We start from the raw sequence: 14,503 nt of genomic DNA, 5'->3' as shown, positions 1-14,503 counted from the left end.
CACACCCATTGCTATGACACTCAAAATTGAGCTCAGGTTCATCCTGTTTCCACTGATCATCCTTGAGATATTTCTACATCTTGATTGGAGTCCCCCTGTAGTAAATTCAATTGATTGGACATGATTTGGAAAGGCACACACCTGTCTATATAAGGTCCCACTGTTGACAGTGCATGTCAGAGCAGAAACCAAGCCATGAAGTCAAAGGAATTGTCTGTGGACCTCCGAGACAGGATTGTCCGAGGCACAGATGTGGGGAAGGGTACAAAAAATTTCTACAGCTTTGAAGGTCCCGAAGAACACAGTGGTCTCCATCATTTGTAAATGGAAGAAGTTTGGATCCACCAGGACTCTTCCTAGAGCTGGCCGCCCAGCCAAACTGAGCAATCGGGGGAGAAGGGCCTTGGTCAGGGAGGTGACCAAGAACCCGATGGTCACTCTGACAGAGCTCCAGCATTCTTCTGTGGAGATGGGAGAACCTTCCAGAAGGACAACCATCTCTGCAGCACTCCACCAATCAGGCCTTTATGGTAGAGTGGCCAAACGGAAGCCTCTGCTCAGTAAAAGGCACATGACAGCCCGCTTGGAGTTTGCTAGAAAGCACCTAAAGGGCTCTCAGACCATGAGAAACAAGATGCTCTGGTCTGATGAAACCAAGATTGAACTCTTTGGCCTGAATGCCAAACGTCACGTCTGGAGGAAACCAGGCACCTCCCATCACCTTGCTAATACCATCCCTACGGTGAAGCATGGTGGTGGCAGCATCATGCTGTGGGGATGTTTTTCAGTGGCAGGAACTGGGAGACTAGTCAGGATCGAGGGAAAGATGAATGGCGCAAAGTACAGTGATCCCTGATGAAAACCTGCTCCAGAGTGCTCAGGACCTCAGACTGGGGCGAAGGTTTACCTTTCAACACGACAACGACCCTAAGCACACAGCCAAGGCAACGAAGGAGTGGCTTCGGGACAAGTCTGTGAATGTCCTTGAGTGGCCCAGCCGGAGCCCAGACTTGAACCCCATTGAACATCTCTGGAAAGACCTGAAAATAGCTGTGCAGCGACGCTCCCCATCTAACCTTACAGAGCTCGAGAGGATCTGCGGAGAAGAATGGGAGAAATACCCCAAATATAGGTGTGCCAAGCTTGTAGCTTCATACCCAAGAAGACTTGGGGCTGTAATCGCTGCCAAGGGTGCCTCAACCAAGTACTGAGTAAAGGGTGTGAATACTTATGTACATGCAATATTTCAGTTTTTTATTTTTAATAAATTTCTATAAAACCTTTTTCGCTTTGTCATTATGGGGTATTGTATGTTGATTGCTGAGAAAAAAAAGGAATTTAATCCATTTTGGAATAAGGCTGTAACATAACAAAATGTGGAGAAAGTGAAGGGGTGTGAATACTTTCCAGATGCACTGTATATGGTTTGGACACAGTGGCACTGATGAAAAGACAGGAGGTGGAGCTGGAGGTGGCAGAGTTGAAGATGATGAGATTTTCATTGGGAGTGACGAAGAAGGACAGGATTAGGAACAAGTATGCTAGGGGGACAGCTCAGGTTGGATGGTTTGGAGACAAAGCAAGAGACAAAATTGAGATGGTGTGGACTTGTGGAGGAGAGATGCTGGTATATTGGGAGAAGGATGCTGAATATGGAGCTGCAAGGGAAAAGGAGACGAGGAAGGCCAAAGAGGAGGTTTATGGATGTGGTGAGAGAGGACATGCAGGTGGCTGGTGTGACAGAGGAAGATGCAGAGGACAGGAAGAGATGGAAACGGATGATCCGCTGTGGCGCCCCCTAACGGGAGCAGCCAAAAGTAGTAGTAGTAGTGTAAGTAGTGAAAACCCTACCTATATAATGTGGTTCTCTCCAACCATCAGACAAATATACTTCATTGTTAATTTGTTGTTAGTTTTGTCTCCATCCCTGTCGTAGCTTTGTTGTGACTCAGTTAAGGTATTCTAGAGGAAAAAACACTTCCTAAGAAGCCCGGCACTCAATCATTTAAGGTTTTTTTTTTTTTGTTTTTTTTGGTACAGTTCCGTCTACTAATCCTTTTCAAGGCTAACAGTTCACAACAGTCTTCACATGTAAACGCTTCAAACAGCTGTTGTGTGTTTAGCATTTGTCCAGGTTGTCCTCTCTACCTGCCGAAAAAGAGACAAACATAACGGCAGGGAGGTTAACTATGGACGGGTTCTCCTTGTTGCCTGGATGACCCACTTCTAATTCGACCCGCCTCTAAACCACTGCCCAAACCACACCTGCATCACATCCCTGTGTAGTGGTGAATAGCCACTATAATTATGCTCTCATTAAAGATTTGGGGCACCACCTACGACTTAGGAAATTTAGATGAATCAGATGAATCAGTTCAGATCTGAAGTTGTAAATTCTCGATTACAGGGATTTCTGTCTTCAAAGAAACACACATACGACTTTCAATAATAGACATTTATAGCTAAATGTCTACCAATGTAGTGAATTTGGGGGGCAGCTGGGAACCGCTGCAGCCGGGACACGAACCCGGATCTCCTGCACCATGGGCGACTATGTTAACCAGTCGACTAAAGGGTCCGACCAGTTAGCCAAGGGCTAGTGAGTCTACTCGTTCATGCTTGTTACACTACCCGCTTCCTTCGGGAAGCGCGTCCCCACGCTTCAGCATACCAGTTCCCCCACGCCTCTGGGCACACGTGCTTCCGATGGCCTCACGGTCTCACCATCCCACTTCTGACACCAATAATATCAACAATAGAAATAATTAGTAAATGAATAAATGAGGATAAATGAATAAATGGAAAATCAGAATCAAATAGGTGAATGATATAACCCTATCAAATGACAAAACAGAGCGTATCACTGAGTTTGGCAGTGGTATAAAGTGGCATGTGATTTTCAGAGCTACCAGAGAAGGCAGGATGCTGTGAAATGATTAAAATCCCTCTTAAGGCTTAAAATGAAGGTTTCAGATGACTATTTGCCATCAACTCTTATCAAAGGCAGCAGATGTGGCTTCTCGTCTGCGATGGCCTGGGACGGTGGTTAAGTGGTACTGTGTCTTGCTGTGAGGCTGATAATCATGTCAAAGACATGGCTTCTCTGAGGAGACTCCTCTCCGGTTTATGTCAATATGGCACTTCTGTGTGGGGTGCAGAGGGCCGCTTTGCAAACCCAGTTAGTATATGAAAAGGGTATTGATACTTATCTCTGGTGGAGTTCTCAAGGAGGGAGGGGTCGATAGAGAGACAGTGACAGGGAGTCCTCGCTACACCTATCACTGTAGTAGACCACACACCTTCCTCCTGTTGATTTCATTAAGCCATTGTTTTTTTTGGTCATAGCCCTGTTTTTGTCATAACTGTGAAAAGTATCATAGTCAATCATTACACTGAACTTCTCAGAGCTGGTCACTCCAGGAAAACCTAAAATTAGAAACAATGTGAATGACAACATTCGGACCTGTCTCTGCTTTGCTTAAGCACCCTCAACATTGTTTATACCCTGTCTTTTAAATGCACCAGACTGTCATACTATTTAATGGACTGTATTATTTTGTCTCATTTGTCTGCTGTACAATGTTGCGTTGACCGAAATATTCTGTATTTATGAAATTACTGATCCTCACCCAGGTCTCCCTTGAAATAGATTCTCAATCTCAGGGTGACTTTCTGGTCAAAGCAAAGTTGGGTGAGCTATCTTGTCAGTAAATGTTTTGCTGGTCTGATGGATTCTCTCTAGCTGGCCCCAGCTCAGAACCCACCTCCAAGAATCTTTCGGCGTTCTGCAGTGACATGTTGGACCAGTACCTGGAGAACGAGGGTAAGCTGATTGACGAGCGTGCTGCCAGCTTCTCCCAGGCCGCCATGGAGCCGGTGACCTATGAACTTCCCACCACAAGCACCAGCTATGTGCGAACACTGGATAATGTCCTCAAAAAACAGCTGCCCACCTCCCCCACCTCAGCCCTTATATCTGGTTTCATACCACCCTCAAAGAGACCCAGACTGTCCCCCATGGGCACCAGAAAGTCAAAGCAAGGAGAAAAGAAGCAGAAGGTTGCATGTTCTAAACCAAACAAATACAAACCAGGAAGTGTTATCTCTCCTGTCTCAACACCCACACCCAACCCTGCTGCCACTATATCTGCACCTAATCAACCCACAGCTGAGCCCCCAGCTCTCCTTAAGACACCCAGTGACCCTGCCCTGAAAGTAAAGAAAAATAAACTGAGTAACACCAAGACAGAGACGGCCATATCACCATTAGATCTGATAACACCTATAAACCACACACCGAAGGATACTGCCTTAAAGAGTAAGAAACTCAAAGCCCAGACCCAGGATCATTCTGCCTTAAAGGCCTCTCCACCGGCGATTTTAGAAGACATGTCTCCTCTGGAGTCTGACTCCGAGCTGGGTCCTTTTGCGAACTCCAGAGCCCACGCCAGGCCGGTGATGACCAGGGCCCTGCTGAAGCAGAAGGACCTGGAAGATGGAGTGGTCTGGGAGGGGCGACTCAAGACCTGTGTGACCGAGGAGAGGGCCGCCATCGCTCTGACTTCTCTCTTTACGTTAGGGGTAAGTCACTTATACCTACGAAGAGACCGTCTATGTCAGCTAAAAAAAATAAAAATCTAAAAATCAGTTGCCACTTAAAAGAACGCATGCTGGAAAGCATGAAAAAATGGCTGCTGGCACACACTTGAAAAACAGCATATCAGAATGTAGTCTTAAAATCACACAGAAATAACGTAATGTCTAGTTTTAATAATCATCTTCTCAAGAACTGATATAGCATTATCATGATTTTAAGAATATTTACTACTAAGAATAGTTGCTACTGCTTCATTACTTTTATCAAGAAATTTTTCTCAGTTGAAATTTCCTACTGCACTGGCAGACATGTGAATGTGCTATTTGTGTCTCAAATTTGAAGGGGCATTTTTGCAATGCACAAATTATTGGATCCCCCCCCCCCCCAAAGAAAAGAAAGTAACTAAAGTCCTTCTATCAAAGTAAAACGTTTCCAGAGTTGATCCCCTCAGTGCCACATATTAGATATTCATGTTATTTTTTTAATAGCAGTATGTTGTTTGGAAGTAAATGTCTTAAAATATTTTATGATTTGAGTACATTTCACTATAATAGGCAAGGTTTAGTGTCAAGTTCCAGTCCCCTTTGACCTTTAAACTTTACCAGTGCCTGTTAAGCCTCCTACAGACTGTGTGATTTGGGCCGTCTCAGACGAAAGATGACTAAATGTGGCGATATCTTTGGTCATGGCTCCAAAACGGTGGTACTACGTTGCACTGTGAGAAAGGTTCAAAGACGGCCATTATTACGGTCTTGTGACCGAAGATAACCTGGGATAAAAAGTCTGACTGTCAGAAATTTAGGATGGCCATCTCACAATGTGACTGCTGCTATGACCTACGCCTACTAACCAACCAGTAGAAATGCAGCACGAAATAATGCACTGATCAACGCCATGCAGAATCTTTGCTGGTGCTAAACACAAACAAACAGACTGTTAGTATCCGTGACCCAAAACGAGCAAAAACGAACTGCGGCGACTATTGAAAGGACTCAATTCCTGCTTGCCGTCTTGTTCTACCAGCGGCGTAGATTGATTACGTGTGCTGGTGCAGCACACACACTGATGACGTTTTTATGGGCTTGCATCGTAGCCTGCGATTCAATAGGTGTTGTCGTTCAGTCAACATACATCACACTTGATGTCGTACCCACATTTATTAGAGCCATATCGCACAGTGGGGCTTGCAATAAACTTATAGGATTGCTAAAATCGCACAGTCTATAGGAGGCTTTAGAGACCTCATCAGATCATCAAATACTGGATATTGTTTTGGGGTGTTTTGTTTATTTTATAGATAAGCTCTTTAAATAAATGTCAGTCATGTACAGTCTAGGATCTTGTTGGAAAAAAAAGTTTCTCCTCACTGTAGCCAAGGCCAAAACCGGAACCGGAACAGGAACTAAACCAGGGACTGGTGTAGAACGAGAATTCCCTCCTAAGAGGACAGAACCTTAGCTCACCTGTCTATGTATAATCTTCCAGGGCTTTGTTCGAGAGAATCCCACAGCTCCTATCCAGCTCATTAAACGGCGAGCCCCACCTTGCCTGAACGACTTCTGCCGACTGGGCTGTGTGTGCGCCAGTTTGGCGCAGAGCCGCAGGGTCACTCACTGTGGAAAGGACCAGTGCATCTTCGGCTGCAGCTGCCTCCGGCAGAAAGTGGTGCTGCTCAAGAACCTGGAGGGTTCGGACTCCAGCCCTACCGATGGCGGTAAATTCAAGAAGAGGAGGAAGAAGAGGATGAAGATGGCCTATGGTAAGTATTTTTGCACTGTTGTCAAAAACTATGCTTGGCTGGTACATGGTAATCTCACAACTGCCTATATAGAGTGATTTGTATAGTCTGTTTATATGTAGTGATATGTATAGTCTACTGTCTGTATGTAGTAATATGTATTAGTGTGCTGTCTGAATGTAGTAATATGTGTAGTGTACTCTATATGTAGTTATATGTATAGTGTATTTTCTATATGTAGTGGTGTGTAGTAGTAGATTCTCTATGTAGTGGTATTTATAATATACTTTCGAGACTAGGGCTGTGTATTGGCAAGAATCTGGCGATACGATACATATCATGATACAGGGGTTACTATTCAATATATCGCGATATATTGCAATACTGTAAGCATGGTGATATATTGCTATTTCAAAGGCCTGTGGTCTTTGTGCTTATGCTACTTCCTGTCTCAGTTTACATTGTTTGGTTGGAGAGGGAGAGTCAAATGGCTGAAGATAGATTACAACACTGTTATCTAGCGGTCGCAGGGTTACACACAACACAAAATGTTTGTCACGAACCTTTACATGTAAACAATTAAAAATCCATATAGTGGTTTTGAGAATCGATAACAGTATCACAAAAGATAATATCGCGATACTCGAGTGTGTCGATATTTTCTTACACCCCTAGTCGATACATGTTTGTAGTAATATGTTTAGTGTACTCCCTAAATTCAATTCAATTCAATTTATTGTCATTAAAAACAATGTGCAGGCACATGTTAAAAATGAAGTAACGGCAGCAATCACAGTATAAGATATACACACATAAAGACCAAAAGCTAAAAATAAGATAAAAAAGAGCAAGAGTACAAAATATTTCAAAATATCCACAGACATTCAGTGGGTAGCCAGGTTCAGGTGGGCAACAGCTTGGGGAAAGAAGCTGTTTTTGAGCCTGGTAGTGCAGGCTCTGAGGCTCCTGTAGTGCCTCCCAGAGTGCAGGGGGGAGAACAGTCCATGGTTGGGGTGGGTGGGATCTCTGCTGATGCTGAGACCCATTCGAAGGCGGCGTTTGTGATAAATGTCTTTTATGGCAGGGAGCTGGGTACCGGTGATATGCTGGACCGCCTTGACGACCCGCTCTAGAGCTTTCTGGTCTGCTGAGGTGCAGTTGCTGTACCACACTGAGATGCAGCTGGTTAGGATGCTCTCTGTGGTGCAGTGGTAGAAGTTGATGAGAATTTTGGGAGATAGACAGGCGCTCCTCAGCCTCCTCAGGAAATGCAGGCGTTGTTGAGCCTTTTTCACAAGGGCCTGGGTGTTTGATGTCCATGAAAATTCCTCGCTGATGTGGACTCCAAGGAATTTAAAGCTTGAAACACGCTCCACTTCCACCCCATTGATTTGTATGGGGGGTTGCTGCGGCTTCTATACCTCCTGAAGTCCACAATCAGCTCCTTAAAGAGTAATCTCGTCCCTGTAGGCCGTCTCGTCATTGTTGGTGATACGGCCAATGACTGTGGTGTCATCGGCAAACTTAACTATTACATTTGAAGGGTGAGTTGGCAGGTAGTCGTGGGTCAAGAGGGAGAAAAGGAGGGGGCTCAGAACACAGCCTTGAGGGGCACCTGTGCTGAGGGTCAGGGTGGAGGAGGTGTGGTCACTTAACCTAACAGACTTGAGGTCTGTTGGTCAGGAAGTCCAGGGTCCAGTTAGAGAGGGAGGGGTTGAGGCCAAGGGAGAGGAGTTTGGTGGTTAGTTTGGCGGGGATGATAGTGTTGAAGGTGGGTCAGAGCAATGGCATCCTCAGTAGATCTTTTGGGACGGTAGGCGAACTGATGTGGGTCGAATGTGGGGGGATAATGTTTTTGAAGTGAAATGTAGTAATATGTATACTGTACTGTCTTTACGTACTAATATGCATAGTGTACTGTCTAAACTTAGTAATATGTATCGTGCACTGTCTATATGTGGCAGTATGTAAAGTGTACTGTCTCTTTGTAGTAATATGTATAGTGTACTGTCTCTGTAGTATCATGTAGTGTACTGTGTAATTGTATAGTGTACTGTCCACCAACCACCCACAGTAAACCAGTGTTTTTCTTATTTCAGTGTTCCACACTGGTTTATTATAATTTCCTATGAAACATGGAGAGAAAATCATTAAGAACATATTCTTTTACTTGAAGATGCTGTGTGCTGATACATGAGTTTCACCTGACGGCTTTACTAGATCACTTTTAAAAGACATTCAGAAGATCTATCATATTTTCTTGAAAATCATTTTGATCATCACACAGGTTTTACCTTCTTCCTGTTGTTTCTTCCTAGTTCTGAGGGAGTCAGAAAATTTTTCCCAGCCGGCCCAGCAGGTCAAAACGCTATGGATGAAGATAGACCCAGACCCAGAACCCATCTATGTCCCAGAACCTGTCTACCTTCCGTCCCTCACCTCTGTAAGGATTCTGTGGCTCTACATCCAAATGTGTGTGTGTATATACACCGATTAGCCAAAACATAAAAACCACCTGCCTAATATTGTGTAGGTCCCCTTTGTGCCACCAAAACAGCTCTGACCCATCTAGGCATGGGCTCCACAACACCTCTGAAGGTGTCCTCTGGTATCTGGAACTAAGACGTTAGCAGCAGATACTTTAAGGACTTGTTTTTGGAGCACATCCCACAGATGCTCTATCAGATTGAGATCTGGGGAATTTGGAGGCCAAGGCAACACCTTGACCTCTTTGTCATGTTCCTTAAACCATTCCTGAACAATTTTTGCAGTGTAGCAGGACACATTATCCTGCTGAAAGAGGCCACTACCATCAGGGAATACCGTTGCCATGAAGGGGTGTACCTGGTCTGTAACAATGTTTAGATAGGTGGTACGTGTCAAAGTAACATCCACATGAATGCCAGGACCCAAGGTTTCCCCAGCAGAACACTTCCCAGAGCCTCACACACTGCTTCCGCCAGCTTTCCTTCTTCCCATAGTCATTCTGATGCCATCTCTTCCCTAGGTAAATGACACACATGCACCTGGCTGTCCACATGATGTAAAAGAAAATGTGATTCATCAGACAAGGCCACCTTCTTCCCATTGCTCCATGATCCAGTTCTGACGTTCATGTGCCCATTTTAGGTGCTTTCAGTCGTGGACAGGGGTCATCATGGGCACTCTGACTGCTATGTAGCCCCATATACAGTAAGCTGCGATGCACTGTGTGTTCTGACACCTGTCAATCATAGCCGGCATTAACTTTGTCAGCAAATAGAGCTACAGTAGCTCTTCTGTGGTATTGGACCAGACGGGCTAGCCTTCGCTCCCCACGCGCATCAGTGAGCATTGAGCGCCCATGACCCTGTCACTGGTACAGCGGTTGTCCTTCCTTGGACCACTTTGGTAGGTTCTGACCACTGCATTCCTGCAGCACCCCACAAGACCTGCTGTTTTAGAGATGCTCTGACCCAGTCATCTAGCCATCACAATTTGACCCTTGTCAAAATCGCTCAGTTCCTTGACGCTACCCCATTTTTCCTGCTTCCAGCACATCACCTTCAATAACTGACTGTTCACTTGCTGCCTAATATTTCCCACGCCTTGACAGGTGCCATTGTAATGAGAAAATCAATGTTATTCACTTACCTGTCAGTGGTTTTAATGTTTTGGCTGATCGGTGTGTCTACGGTAAATAGCTGTAGGAACACAAGCTATGCAAGTAAGTCTGTGAATGTTCTCATTTATCCAGGTCATGGTTATCTAGCGGTCGTGGGGTTACACACAGCACAAAATTTTTGTCATGAACCTTTACATGTAAACATGTCTGTGAATGTTCTCATTCATCCAGGTCATGGTTATCCAAAGGAGTTGAATCAAGTGCAACTGGACTTGGTATATATCCGTGAAGACATTTCGCCTCTCATCCAAGAGGCTTCCTCAGTTCGTGCCTTTCTGACTAGACCAAGCTAGTCTGACTGGCTGGTGATGAGACTCAGAATTTATCCTCTTTGGAGTCGTTGTCAGAGCTATAGATGTCCATGGCTCTTTGTGTTCCGATGTTTACCAACGCATGTCACTAACAGAGCCATAGATATGAGTGACTCTTTTGTGTACCAATGTTTGGCCGCGCCCGTCGTTATCGGAGCTATTGATATGCATTTGTTTAGCAGCAACGGTCATGGGGGGTGTTGGTTTCGACTTCATTATTCAGTGGTCATGAGAGTCGTTGGAGCCGTTAGTGACCGACTGTTGTTCTTGGAGGCTAGGCTTCTTGAGTCTCCTGGGTAGAGATGAAAGGACGGCGTTGTAAGTGGGAGATAGGTGGTGTCGCAGACCTCCTCCTCTGTTGAGGGATGGTTTTTCCAGATGGCTTCCTTCACCCCTCTTTCAAACCATCTATCTTCTCTGTCCAAAATGTGTACGTAGCTGTCCTCGAAGGAGTGTGTCTTCTCCTTTAGGTGTAGATAGACTGCTGAGTCTTGTCCTAAGGAGTTTGGCCTTCTGTGTTGGGCCATCCGTTTGTGTAGTGGTTGTTTGGTTTCTCCTATGTATAGGTCAGTGCAATCCTCATTGCATTGTACAGCATACACCAGATTGCTTTTTCGGGTCGCTTCGACCGTCGCTGCTAAACGAATGCAAATTAATAGCTCCGTTGGTGACAGGCATGGCTGGACATCGGAGCACAGGGGGGCCACGCATATCAAAAGCTCCAATAACGACGGGCGCGGCCAAACATCGCTACACATAAGAGCCACTCATATCTATGGCTCTGTTAGCGACGGCCGTTGGTAAACATCGGAACACAAAGTGCCATGGACATCTATAGCTCTGACAACGACTCCAAAGAGGATAAATTCTGAGTCTCATCACCAGCCAGTCAGACTAGCTTGGTCTAGTCAGAAAGTCACGAACTGAGGAAGCCTCTTGGATGAGAGGCGAAACGTCTTCACGGATATATACCAAGTCCAGTTGCACTTGATTCAACTCCTTTGGATAACTATGCAAGTAAGATTTGCATGTAAGATAAGGTACTGTGTATGTCATTATGGTGTGTTTATGTGAATTTAGGATGAGGCATTGAGTATGTTATTAGCTTTGGGGTCATTTTGTACCTCTTCACTAACACAGACACATGCACACAAACAATTTTTGGCAAGTTAGTCTTATCCAGGAAACTGTAATAAAAACTGGAAGCCACTATCGCGTTGCTGTGCTCAAGTGCTGATTGAAGAACCAGAGAACAGACATTCTGAATCGATGCTGGTTAGGCATTTCTAGGCCAACGTATTATGGGGGAAAAAGAACTCGTGAGACAAAAAGTTTCCCTCCGACGTTTCCAGGGCAAAGTGGGCACATGGAGCTGTGCCAGGGTCAGAGGTTACCATGGCAGGATGACCCATCAACATAAACGCAGTCCCTCCACTGAGAAGGTAAGGCTCCCGATTGGCTGGATGGATGACGACTATTTATGTAGAACAAAAACAAATTTAGTGCAGGGCAACACGGAAGCTTAGCAAGTAGCGACTAGCACTGTTACCTTACCGAATGCAGCTGTTTGCATGTTGTGTGGGTTCAGTTGGTCTGGGTAGATTTGATTCCCATCGCATTACGTCATTATCTTTCTTGCTTCATTACACTTGGAAAGCACATACTTATGCTTCAGTGCTCTACTACTACTTTTGGCTGCTCCCGTTAGGGGGCGCCACAGCGGATCATCCGTTTCCATTTCTTCCTGTCTTCTGCATCTTCCTCTGTCACACCAGCCACCTGCATGTCTTCCCTCACCACATCCATAAACCTCCTCTTTGGCCTTCTTCTTTTCCTCTTTCCTGGCAGCTCCATATTCAGTATCCTTCTCCCAATATACCCAGCATCTCTCCTCCACACATGTCCAATCCATCTCAATCTTGCCTCTCTTGCTTTGTCTCCAAACCGTCCAACCTGAGCAGTCCCTTTAATATAATCGTTTCTTTCTTTTTTTTTATAAATTTATTTCTGATTTTTCCCCTTTTTTTTCTCCCAATTTAGTGGCCAATTGATCCCTATTTTAATTCAAACACCCACTCTCGTATTGCATGCGTTCGCCAACTGCATCTCTCCGGCCGGCAGTCTCGAAGGAAAGCGCCTCCCCACTTTCGTAACAAGGCGAATCCAAGCCGAACCACTGTTTTTCCGACACACGCAGAGACGCATTCACATGACGAACACAAGCCGACTCCGCCCCCCTCCCGAAGATAGCGTTGCCAATGATAGCTGCTTCATCGAGTCCGGCAATAGTCGGATCTGACGAGACCGGGGCGCGAACCCCAGTCCCCAGTGGGCAACTGCATCGACACCAAGCCGATGCTTAGACCGCTACGCCACCGCGGACGTGAATATAATCGTTTCTGATCCTGTCCTTCTTCGTTACTCCCAGTGAAAATCTTAGCATCTTCATCTCTACCACCTCCAGCTCTGCCTCCTGTCTTTTCGTCAGTGCCACTGTCTCCAAACCATATAACATAGCTGGTCTTAATACCATTTTGTAAACCTTCCCTTTAACTCTTGCTTGTACCCTTCTGTCGCAAATCACTCCTCTGACACTCTTCTCCACCCACTCCACCCAGCCTGCACTCTCTTCTTCACCTCTCTTCTGCACTCCTCGTTACTTTTGATAGTTGACCCCAAGTATTTAAACTCAAATGCCTTTGTCACCTCCACTCCTTGCATCCTGACCATTCCAGTGTCCTCCCTCTCATTCACGCATAGGTATTCCGTCTTGCTCCTACTAACTTTCATTCCTCTTCTCTCCAGTGCATACCTCCACCTCTCCAGGCTCTCCTCAACCTGCACCCTACTCTCGCTACAGATCACAATGTCATCCGCGAACATCATCATCCATGGAGACTCCTGCCTAATCTTGTCTGTCAACCTGTCCATCACCATTGCAAACAATAAAGGGCTCAGAGCCGATCCTTGATGTAATCCCACCTCCACCTTGAACCCATCTGTCATTCCAACCACACACCTCACTATTGTCACACTTCCCTCATACATATTCTGCACCACTCCTACAACTGCAACTGCAACTCCTGACTTCCTCATACAATACCACACCTCCTCTCTTGGCACCCTGTCGTATGCTTTCTCTAAATCTATAAAGACACAATGCAACTCTTTCTGGCCTTCTCTATACTTCTCAATCAACATTCTCAAAGGAAACATTGCATCTGTGGTGCTCTTTCGTGGCATGAAACCACACTGCTGCTCGCTGATCATCACCTCTCCTCTTATCCTAGCTTCTGTTACTCTTTCCCAAATCTTCATGCTGTGGCTGATCAACTTTATACCTCTGTAGTTGCTACAGTTCTGCACATCGCCCTTGTTCTTGAAACTCGTTACCAGTATGCTTCTTCTCCACTCCTCAGGCATCCTCTCACTTTCCAAGATTGTGTTAAACAATCTAGTTAAAAACTCCACCGCCATCTCTCCTAAACTTCTCCATGCCTCCACAGGTATGTCACCTGGACCAACTGCCTTTCCACTCTTCATCCTCTTCATAGCTGCCCTCACTTCCTCCTTGGTAATCCACTGAACTTCCTGATCACTATCCCTACATCATCCAACCTTCTCTCTCTCTAATTTTCTTCATTCATCAGCCCCTCAAAGTACTCCTTCCACCTTCTTAGCACAGTCTCCTCGCTTGTCAGCACATTTTCTTCTCTATCCTTGATCGCCCTAACCTGCTGCACATCCTTTGCAGCTCGGTCCCTCTGTCTAGCCAATTGGTACAAGTCCTTTTCTCCTTCCTCAGTGTCTAACCTCTGATACAACTCACCATACGCCTTTTCCTTTGCCTTTGCCACCTCTCTTTACTTTATGCTGCATCTCCTTGTACTCCTGTCTACTTTCTTCATCTCTCTGGCTATCCCACTTCTTCTTTGCCAACCTTTTCCTCTGTATAATTTGCTGTACTTCCTCATTCCACCACCAAGTCTCCTTGTCTTCCTTCCTCTGTCCTGATGACACATCAAGTGCCTTCCTAGCTGTGTCCCTCACTATTTCTGCAGTGGTTGCCCAGTCATCTGACAACTCTTCACTACCACCCAGTGCCTGTCTTAACTCCTGCCTTGAACTCCACACAACAGTCTTCCTTCTTCAACTTCCACCATTTGATCTTCGGCTGTGTCTTCACTCGCTTC

General features: G+C 45.5%; 1 protein-coding gene across 1 annotated transcript in view; it reads left to right on the top strand.

Annotated features, from left to right (window-relative positions):
• Positions 1-14,503, top strand: part of LOC130126681 (MAX gene-associated protein-like) — a 95,087-nt gene that overhangs the window by 22,931 nt on the left and 57,653 nt on the right. The window contains exons 8-11 of the mRNA XM_056296296.1: positions 3,743-4,581; positions 6,083-6,356; positions 8,654-8,778; positions 11,663-11,752. Of these exons, the coding sequence (XP_056152271.1) occupies positions 3,743-4,581; positions 6,083-6,356; positions 8,654-8,778; positions 11,663-11,752 (1,328 nt within the window). The remainder of the gene's footprint in view (positions 1-3,742; positions 4,582-6,082; positions 6,357-8,653; positions 8,779-11,662; positions 11,753-14,503) is intronic.

The sequence above is a fragment of the Lampris incognitus genome, chromosome 16, assembly GCF_029633865.1.
Source record: "Lampris incognitus isolate fLamInc1 chromosome 16, fLamInc1.hap2, whole genome shotgun sequence".
NCBI classification, from domain to species: domain Eukaryota; kingdom Metazoa; phylum Chordata; class Actinopteri; order Lampriformes; family Lampridae; genus Lampris; species Lampris incognitus.
This window is presented reverse-complemented; position numbering and strand designations above follow the sequence as displayed.